This window comes from Propithecus coquereli, unplaced genomic scaffold (genome assembly GCF_000956105.1).
Source record: "Propithecus coquereli isolate 6110/MARCELLA unplaced genomic scaffold, Pcoq_1.0 Scaffold291, whole genome shotgun sequence".
Classification (NCBI taxonomy): domain Eukaryota; kingdom Metazoa; phylum Chordata; class Mammalia; order Primates; family Indriidae; genus Propithecus; species Propithecus coquereli.
In genome coordinates, this window is record NW_012148519.1 from 1,792,134 (window position 1) to 1,802,641 (window position 10,508).

Here is a 10,508-nt window from a genome sequence, read left to right on the forward strand (position 1 = left end):
ATACATTCACATGGTTCAAAATTCAAAAGACACAAAAAGAATATGTTGTGAAAAGTCTCTTTCTTCCTTTGTTCTTCAACCACACCATTCTCTTCCCTGTAGTCAATCCATGTTACCAGTTTCTTCTCTAACCTTCCAGAGATATCCTAAACTTATATAAACATATACATGTAATATTTGTTTCTTTCCACCTCCTGGTTTTTTAAAACATAAATGGTAGCATACTCCGAGGTGTTCTTTACCTTGCTTCTTTCACTCAACAGTATATTTTAGAGAGTGTTTCATATTAGTCGATAAAAGGCTTCATCTTTTTAATGACTGTATTTTGTTGTATATATGAAAAGATGCTCAACAGCACTAATCGTTAGGGAAATGCATATCAAAACCACAGTGAGATATCACCTCACACTCATTAGGATGCCCGCTGTCAAAAACCAGAAAATAACAAGTGTTGGCAAGGATGTAGAGAAATTGGAATGCTTGTGCATTATAATTGGTGGAAATGTAAAATGGTGCAGCCACTATGGAAAAACAGTATTGTAATTCCTCAAAAAATTAAAAATATGATTTGGCAGTACCACTTCTGAGTATTCTGAACAAATTGAAAACAGGGTCTCAAGGAGATACTTGCACACCCTTGTTCATGGCTACATTATTCATAGTAGATAAAAGGTGAAAACAACTCAAACGTTCATTGATGGATGAATGGATAAACAAAATATGGTATATACGTACAATGGGATATTATTCAGCCTTAAAAAGGAAGGAAATTCTGACACAGGCTAAGACATGGATGAATCTTAAGGACATTAGGCTTAGTGAAATAAGCTAGTCACAAAACAACAAATACTACATGATTTCACTTATATGAGGTATCAGAGTAGTCAGATTTATAGAAACAGAAGGTGGAATGATGATCGCCAGGGATTAGGGGGAGGTGGAAATGGGAGTTGTTGTTTAAAGGGTATAGAGTTTCAGTTTTGCCAGATGAAAAAGTTCTAGAGATTGGTCGGTTCCACAATAGTGTTAATATACTTACCACTGTAGAACCATACATTTAATAATGGTTAAGATGACAAGTTTTATGTGTATTTTACTGTAATTAAAAGTAAAAAATTCCATGATATTGGTTCTTTTATAGTTTATGTGGTCAGTCCCTTATAGATGGATAGTTGTATAGGTTGTTTCTAGTCTTTTGATATTCCAGAAAATAATACAATCAATAATCTTTTAGATTGCTTTATAAGCTATTAGAACTTTCTAGAAGTAAGTGTCTTTTACATTGTTGTTCTTTCAGGGGTCAAGTCCTTCCTGCTCATACGCTTCTGAATACAGTAGATGTTGAACTTATCTATGAGGGAGTGAAATACGTGCTTAAGGTATGCTGAACTCCACTGAAGCCTGCACCTTACTTTTCATCTCTCTTTGTTAGCTCTCTTTCTTTATGTCAAGAGGCAGGGGGAAATGTCTGATTTAGTGCAGGGTTGGAGGTGTTAGTGAAATTATAGTCATTATTTATATCAGTAGCCTGAAGCAGTATTTCATGATTCTGTGAAAATCTTTTTAGTTCCTCAACTTCACGTATACTGTCAAGAGATAAAGGAGAGACAGGGAACAACTAGAGCAGAGAGAAACAACTAAGGTAACCCTATTTGCTTATGTCACAACCGAGCCATTCCTAACTGTGATGCAGATAGCACCAGCACCATGAATTAGCTTCCTTCTGACGGATCTTTCTTACCTCTGTTTTTGCAGCATGGATTTTGGCCCGGGCTCTACCTGGAAGGGATATACTGACTTGCCTCTTCTCGTTCTTATTCCCTTACAGGTTACTCGACAGTCCCCCAACTCCTATGTGGTGATCATGAATGGCTCATGTGTGGAAGTAGATGTACATCGGCTGAGTGACGGAGGACTGCTTTTGTCCTATGATGGCAGCAGTTACACTACGTACATGAAGGAGGAAGTAGATAGGTAAGTGGCTGAGGTCCATTTGCTGGTCATTGTCTTAACCTTTTCTCTTCTTAGTCACTAGCTCTTGGAATTTTTCCAGGCCTTTTTTGGTACTCATTTTTAGTTAAAAAAAAAAAAATAGTACATGCACTTAACATAAACTTCAAGAGTGCTAAAATGTTTATAGTTAAAAACATGTCTACCTACATTCCAGTATGAGTGGACAATGAAAAATAAATTACCCTCTTTATAAGGTTAGCTGTTAATAGTTTCTTGTATTTTTGTATGCATATAGAAGTTATATATATGTACATACTGTTTTTCCTTTAAATATATTTGCAAATAAAAATATCCTTTAAACATTGCACTTTATATTGTCTTTTAACATATATTGTAGACTGTTCAACACCAGTTATAGTATTGTGAGAATTAAATGAATTAACACATTTAAATTGCTTATAACATTGCCTGCAACACAGTTAGGGTTCAAGAAATGTTGACTACTACATCATCATCATCTTTGTGTGTTTTTTGAAATAGAAGTACCTATTCTTTTTAATAGCCATGTAGTATTCCATTATGTGACTGTACTCTAATTTATTTAATGTGACCCTTATTAAAAGGAAATTTTTATTTGACATTATAAACAAAGATGCAATGAATGTCCTCTCTGTGTGTATGTTTAGAATAAAGGTTTCAGTGTTTTTTCTTTTAAGATTGACATTTCTACCATTCATTCCCCTTTACATCCTGTGGTGCTTTATTGGTTTATATACTCCCACTTGTCTCTTAGATATCGCATCACGATTGGTAATAAAACCTGTGTGTTTGAGAAGGAAAATGACCCATCGGTGATGCGCTCACCTTCTGCTGGGAAGTTAATCCAGTACATTGTGGAGGATGGAGGTCATGTGTTTGCTGGCCAGTGCTATGCTGAGATTGAGGTCAGTGTGGTGAATGGGCTGTAGGATCATGGGAGGGGAGGTAGAAAAAAGATCGACTGGGATGGACTAGGCTGAAAAATAACAGAAAGGAAATAGAAATAGAAAAAAAAGAACATCAGTTGGTTTAATTGGAATTGTGAACCTTAAGATTTTAAAAACAAATACAAAGCTTGCAGTTTTTCTTTGACAGATGAAGAATCTCTAGCTCTCAAAATAGATACTTTAATGTTAGATATGCTAACTGCTGGCTCTATAGAGAACATATGATAGGTGGAGTCAGGCTCCAAAACAGACAAGTAGTGGAATATGATGAATTCTAAGAAAGCCAACCACAGAGTGCAGAGGGCTGCCTAACCCAAATCAAGGTAGAGTGTGTAGTAAGGGAAGATATTCTGAAAGCAAGGACATTTGATCTTAGTTTTGATAGACAGTAATAGAGCAGGTGAAAAAGGACAGGTAAGAGTGTTTAAATTTGAAGGAATAGCATGTATAAAATCTCAGAAACCAGAGAGCGTGTTGTATTTAGGGAACTGCAAGTATATATTGGTGTTGCTTAAAAATAGACTCAAGTTTACGGGGAGTGACAAGCAAAGATGCTAAAGAAGTAATGTGAGATCTTGAATGTGAGGTCATGAAGGATCTTATAAGCTGTACTAATATAAGTTTAGACCATCCTGAAGGCAGTGGGGAATCACTGAAGGATTTTAAGTGGAAAAGTGGTATGATGAGATCTGAGCTCTAGAATGATTGCTTCTAGTGACCTTGCTGGAAGTGTCTAGTAAGTAGGGAAATCTCTTAGGAGGTTTTTAAAGTACTCTAGGCCAGAAATGATGAGGGCCTAAACCAAAGAGATGGCAAAAGATGAAGATTTTTGAGAGAATTCGAACCTGTTTGGGGTTGGTAATTGGTAGATACGGGAGAAAGAGGAGTGAAGAATAACCCTTAGGTTTTTGCCTGGGTATCTTAGGTAGTCAGACTGAGAATGAGAGCCTGGATCCACTGGTATGAGGAGGCTAAATCCTCACTTCTAAGTACAAACCAAGTAAAATTATAAACTATGGCAAAATGGATTTAAAAGTTAAAAATAGGAAATGTCAGTAACTGTTATTTCCTAAAGCAAGGTCCCAAGAGATTTTCTAATTGCTTCCCTTGGTAGTCCCTAGGAGAGTTTGATAAATTCCTATTTTTTTCTGTGTCAGCTTAGGTATAGTCCAGGTTAGATGCTAAGGGAAAAACCAACCTCTTTTAAACATTTACCTGTATAAAGAGAGGTCCGATTCTTAATTTATTATATTTTTCACTAAAGGTGATGAAGATGGTAATGACTTTAACAGCTGCAGAGTCTGGCTGTATCCATTACATCAAGCGGCCTGGAGCAGCTCTTGACCCTGGCTGTGTAATAGCCAAAATGCAGCTGGACAACCCCAGCAAGGTTCAGCAGGTGAGTGGGAAGGTACTCTGAATATTGCTCTCCAAGAGCTTAAGAACATGGTAGTTTGGAAGGGCAAGTGATTTCAGTGCTTGGTTTGCTGTTTTTTTCTTAGGCTGCTTTCTCCCCTTGTCTTATGCTTTGTATTTGTGCCTATAGTATTGTGAAGCTAGAGCTTGCAAGAGTTACTACAGTACTAAGATTCTATAATTTCCTCATGATGTTTCCTCCATTGACTTCCCTTCTGGTAGCTGGGTATAGTGAAAGGATGTCTTAAGTTTGGATGATGACTCTTAAGTTACAGTGGTGAGTTTGTACCCTGAATAGAAGGTAGTGGATGACTTCATCTCTTGTTGGGGTTGACAGGCTGAGCTTCACACGGGTAGTCTGCCACGGATCCAGAGCACGGCACTTAGAGGCGAGAAGCTCCATCGAGTGTTCCACTACGTCCTGGATAATCTGGTCAACATAATGAATGGATACTGCCTTCCAGATCCTTTCTTTAGCAGCAGGGTATGAGTGACTTATCTTGGGGAAGGGATATACAAATGGGGCACCTATTCTCCAAAATAGTTTAAAGTCTCATAATGATTTTATAGAGGGAGGGAAAGAAAGCTGTTTGGCCTGGAACTGCATCACCTTTAGTTGTGGGATTTGAAATCTTTAAATCCTTGCTTCTTATCTTTGTCATGGACTTCACATTTAATTAGAATTATTCCTTTTTTTTTTTTTTTTGAGACAGTCTCACTCCCTTGTCTGGGCTAGAATGCTGTGGCGTCAGCCTAGCTCACAGCAACCTGAAACTCCTGGGCTCGAGCGATCCTCCTGCCTCAGCCTCCCGGGTAGCAGGGACTACAGGCACGCGCCACCATGCCCAGCTAATTTTTTCTATTTTTAGTTGTTTGGCCAGTTTCTTTCTGTTTTTAGTAGAGATGGGGTCTCGCTCTTGGCTCAGGCTGGTCTCAAACTCCTGAGCACAAGTAATCCTCCCACCACAGCCTCCCAAAGTGCTAGGATTACAGGCGTGAACCACTGCACCCAGCCTGGTTTATTCCTTTTGAAACCAGAGAATAGGGACAATGTTAGATACTTACATGGCAATTTTACTTTTTTCCTTTTTTTATACATTGCAATGTTAAAGTAAATGCTGTATTATAGTGAATCCTGATACGGTTGACCCATGAACAACACAGGTTTGAACTGCATGGGTCTATTTATGTGTGTATTTTTTTCAACCAAACTCAAATTGAAAATACAGAAGTTGTGGGATATGAAACCTGCATATATGGAGGGCCGACTTTTCATATGCACAGGTTTCATAGGGCTGGTTGTGGGGCTTGAGTATGCACAAATTTTGGTATATGCAGGGGTCCTGGACCCAGGCCCCTGTGTATACCGAGGGATGAGTGTATATCATTTTATTTTGGGGATTGTGTTAACTTTGGGTCCTATTTTATCATTTCTTTCTTCTTAGGTAAAAGACTGGGTAGAGCGGTTGATGAAGACCCTCAGAGATCCCTCTCTTCCTCTCCTAGAATTGCAAGATATCATGACCAGTGTCTCTGGCCGTATCCCTCCCAATGTGGAGAAGTCTATCAAGAAGGAAATGGCTCAGTATGCTAGCAACATCACATCAGTCCTCTGTCAGTTTCCAAGCCAACAGGTATTTATATGATGATGGTATCATTATTTTCCACGGGTTACCAGTGCTGGAGTTCATGTTGTAGAAATCCTTCCTATTTGGATCCTCCGATGTTGACACTCTTTACAATTTTAAGCACTGTACTTTTCACAAAACTGCCTCAGGATATAAGCCCAATAGTGAAAGTGCTGTATGTGAAATTTAAAGTATCTATGATTATGAGAAAAGTATGCTTTGGCCATGTACTCCATATAGCTTTATTCTTGGGGCTATTCCCTAATTAGAGGTATTTTCATGAATTTATAGTAGAGGGATATTGGTAGCTTTATCATCAGAGACTTCCTTACTACTGTCTCAGCAGTATCATTACACCTTGCCTAGAAAGCAGATTTTCATGTAGGAAGTATAGTTAAGCAAGTGGGGAGTAAAGTTTGGATCTTGACCTTAAACATACCTTGCCTGTCAGAGCCTCTGGCAAGATGACAGTTTTTGTGATGTAGTCATTAATCCATCTGGGAAAGAGTAAAAAGAAGTAAAAGTTATTTGCTTATTTAGCCTAAGACCCTAAATAAACTATGCTCAGTAACTTCCAGCTGCTGCCAACATGTGAAAGATAGGAATTGTGATGTTATAACTAAGAAGATTCCTAGCGGTGACGCTGTAGACGCTAATGCTTTGGGTCTCTTTGCTGGGAGGCTTCATTTTCTTCCTTTTCTTATGCCTTAGATTGCCAACATCCTAGATAGCCATGCAGCTACATTGAACCGGAAATCTGAACGGGAAGTTTTCTTCATGAACACTCAGAGCATTGTCCAACTGGTTCAGAGGTAGTTACATGTAACTCCAGATTCCATCCTCATACCTTCCTTTCTTTTCAGTGGTGAAGAGATTTACTTCAGGTTTGACTTTGAGAAATTAGGAGCACCTCGTATCTTAGAAAGTACCTTGCATCTTCTAAATGTCTTAGAATTATGAGCTAACACTCATACTCAGTATTTCTGATGACTTCTTAATGTCCTACATCTTTCTGTCAATTATTCAGGCACAGAAATTTTGGTGTTTTCTTTTTCCTTGCTATTTTGATGAAGCTCCTAATTTTCCTTCTGGCACAGGATCCATTATGACATTTGTTCTTCTTAGCTTATGGAACCAAGTAGTAGACTAAACAGATATTCACAGAGCATTTTTAACTTTAAGATACTTATAAATCTTTCAGATATCCCTTAGCCATTCAAGAGTGTGGTAATAATTTCTACTGAGCAGTATGAACTGAATCAGGGTGTTGTTAGGTAGGGCTATACAGTTTTTTGGTTTGGGTTTTTTTTGTTTTTTTGGGTTTTTTTTGGTGTTTTTTTGTTTTTATTTTTTCTTTTTGAGACAGGGTCTCGTTCTGTCACCAGGCAAATGCAATGGCATGATCACAGCTCATTGCAACCTCAAACTCCTGGGCTCCAGTGATCCTGCCCCAGCCTCCCACGTATCTAAGACTACAGGCTCATGCCACCATGTGTGGCTAATTTTTAAATTTTTTGTAGAGAAGAAGACTTGCTGTATTTCCCAGGCTGGTCTTGAACTCCTGCCCTCAAGCAATCTTCCTGCCATGGCCCCTTAAAATCCGGGGATTATAGGTGTGAGCTACTGTGCCTGGCCTTTTATTTTGTTTTTTTAATTGACAAATAATAGTTGTACGTATTCATGAGGTACATAGTGATGTTTTGATTCATATAATGTGTAGTGATCAGATCAGGGTAATTAGCATATCCATTTCAAACATTTATCATTTCTTTGTGTTGGGAGCATTCAATATCCTACTTATTTGAAACTATATAATATGTTATTGTTAATTATAGTCATCCTACAATGCTATAGAACACCAGAACTTATCCCTCCTAGCCAGCTGTAATTTTGTATCTTTTAATATATGGTTTTTTGTTTTTGTCATTTCTTTTTTCCTTTATTTAAAAAGTTTTGTCTATAGTGAGATTTCATTTAGACTTGGAATTTTATTTTTTTTTTTTGAGACAGAGTCTCATTCTTTTGCCCCACCTAGAGTGCAATGGCATCTCATGGCTCACTGCAACCTCAAATACCTGGGCTCAAGCAATTTTCCTGCCTTGGCCTCCCTAGTACCTGGGACTAGAGGCACGTGCTCCCGTGCCCAGCTATGTGTGCTCCCGTGCCCAGCTAATTTTTCTATTTTTTGTAGAGACAGGGGTCTCACTCTTGCTCCGACTGGTCTCAAACTCCTGAGCTCAAGTGATCCTCCAGCCTCAGCCTCCCAGAGTGCTAGGATTATAGGCTTGAGACACTGTGCCTGGCCTAGACTTGGAATTTAAACTAATCTGGTTAGTTGATTCTAGGCTGCTCTTTCTTCAGAGGAAAAGCAATCCAATGGAAAGGCTAGAAAGTAAATTTGGCCCTCGGGTTTATTATTTAATAGTTTATTATTTAACAGCGTTGGCCTATCAGGTGTTTTAGCGGAGACTTTCTGCTTGCCTAGGTACCGAAGTGGCATCCGAGGCCACATGAAGGCCGTGGTGATGGATCTGCTCCGGCAGTACCTGCGAGTAGAGACACAATTCCAGAATGGTAAGCCTCTTCCTGAAGACTCTCTATGTAAGGAAGTTTCTGATTCTTGAGCAACCCAAACTATCCCTTTCGGACTGTGTGACAGCTAAGCCAGTTTATCCTGTCACCCACACTTCCCATTAACAAACTCTTCTGCCTTTCACTGAAAAACTGAACTTCCATATCCACTAGTGCCAAAGGAAAAAACAACAGCAAAACATAGCTTGATGAAACGGTGAATCCAGTGTGTTTCTGGGAAAGGTCGGAGATAATTTTTCTGGTAGAGATTAGCATTCCTATTGACATCTTCTTGACCTTGTACAGTGAGAATTGTTTGAGTCATGACCTAACTGAAATTGAGAAACCCATATCTGAAGAGCTTGCCTCTCAGCAGCTAATCCATGGATGGAACCCATCTGGGAAGGGCTCAGATTTTCCAGTACTTTTTGGTGTATCATTTAGGTGGAATTTATCCCTGGCTTTCCCTGAAGAGCTTCACTAAATGATGTATATAGTCTCTAAGTGTGAAATACCTTGGCTACGATTCTAAGTTATGTACTGCCTATATTGTCTCCTGCCACAAGATGGCAGTGAAATACCACAGAATTTGAAACATTACATAAAATTTTCTTTTATCTGTTCTTCTCCCTTTTGTATCCTTGAAAAGATGTCTCTGCCACTTGTGACCAGCAAAAATCCTCAAGTAGATATTAGCAAACTGAATCCAGCAATGTATAAAATAATGCATTACAACCAAGTTGGCTTTATCCCACTAATGCAAGGTTTATTAACATTGGGAAGGTCAATTAATGTAATTTATCATGTAGATTAGAGGAGGAGAAAACATGGTCATCATCTCAAGATAACGAGGGGGGAGTGCATTTTACAAAATTAAATATTCATTCATGGAAAACTCTTGGACACCAGGAGTGAAATGGAACTTTTTAAATCTTGTAGAAAGGACCCACAAAAAATCTGTAGGATATATCATACATAATGATAAATGTCCAAAGCATTCTCTTTAAGATTAGGAATAAGACAAGGACAACTGCTATCACTACTTCTATTCAGCATCATACTGGATGTCCTAGCCAGTGCAGTAAGGCAAGAAAAAGAATTAAAAGGTATAAGAGCTCAACAGGAGTAAGGAAATAAATCTGCCACTATTAGGCATAGTATGGTGTCTACTTAGAAAGCCCCAAAGAATCCACAGATTTATTATTAAATTATTTAGTCTAACATGGATGCTGGATACAAAAGTCAACATACAGAATTCAATTGTATTTCTCTACAGTAGAACAATTGTTTAAAAAACAATTTAGAAAAATATACCATTTAAAATACCAACCAAAAAGATGAAATACTAAGGAGTAAATCTAACAAAAAATGTGCAAGCTTCTTTTGGAGAAAATTATAATCAGTGAAGAAGATCTAAGTAAATATCAAGGTCTTAAATTGGAATACACACAAGGTGTCCGGAAAATATCCAGCCATTATTAATATAACGAGAATGGTTTGAGTGACATCGATGTAACCCAGTAGCCAAGGAGAGTGAACTGGAATGTGCATGTGTGAACAACGGTGACGTCTCTGTGCTAATCAGTGGGGCACTAGATGCCGTTGAGTGAGTGTGTGCGCTGTGTGGCCATTCCATTCAAAATGACTGAGCAAGTAGAGCAACGAATGTGCATCAAATTTTCCATTAAGCTTGAACATTCCTCCATGGAAACTATTCAGATGATTCAGAAGGCTTTCAGGGATGATGCAATGTGTGTAGGGCAAATAAAAATGTGGCACAAACTCTTCAAAGATGGTTGAGAATCTGTTGAAAGTGATCAACGTTCTGGAAGGCCTGCAACAAGCAAAACACCTGAGAATGTCGAACATGTATGGGTTAGGTTAAGAGATGCTGGGAGAACTGTGTGAGGTCCTAAGGTGCCCACTTTGAAGGGAACTGAGGCATCATTGTCCT

General features: G+C 38.5%; 1 protein-coding gene across 1 annotated transcript in view; it reads left to right on the plus strand.

Annotated features, from left to right (window-relative positions):
• Window positions 1-10,508, plus strand: part of ACACA (acetyl-CoA carboxylase alpha) — a 335,776-nt gene that overhangs the window by 183,322 nt on the left and 141,946 nt on the right. The window contains exons 15-22 of the mRNA XM_012648637.1: window positions 1,298-1,379; window positions 1,829-1,974; window positions 2,747-2,897; window positions 4,204-4,338; window positions 4,693-4,839; window positions 5,801-5,989; window positions 6,695-6,795; window positions 8,469-8,557. Coding sequence (XP_012504091.1) covers window positions 1,298-1,379; window positions 1,829-1,974; window positions 2,747-2,897; window positions 4,204-4,338; window positions 4,693-4,839; window positions 5,801-5,989; window positions 6,695-6,795; window positions 8,469-8,557 — 1,040 coding nt within the window. The remainder of the gene's footprint in view (window positions 1-1,297; window positions 1,380-1,828; window positions 1,975-2,746; window positions 2,898-4,203; window positions 4,339-4,692; window positions 4,840-5,800; window positions 5,990-6,694; window positions 6,796-8,468; window positions 8,558-10,508) is intronic.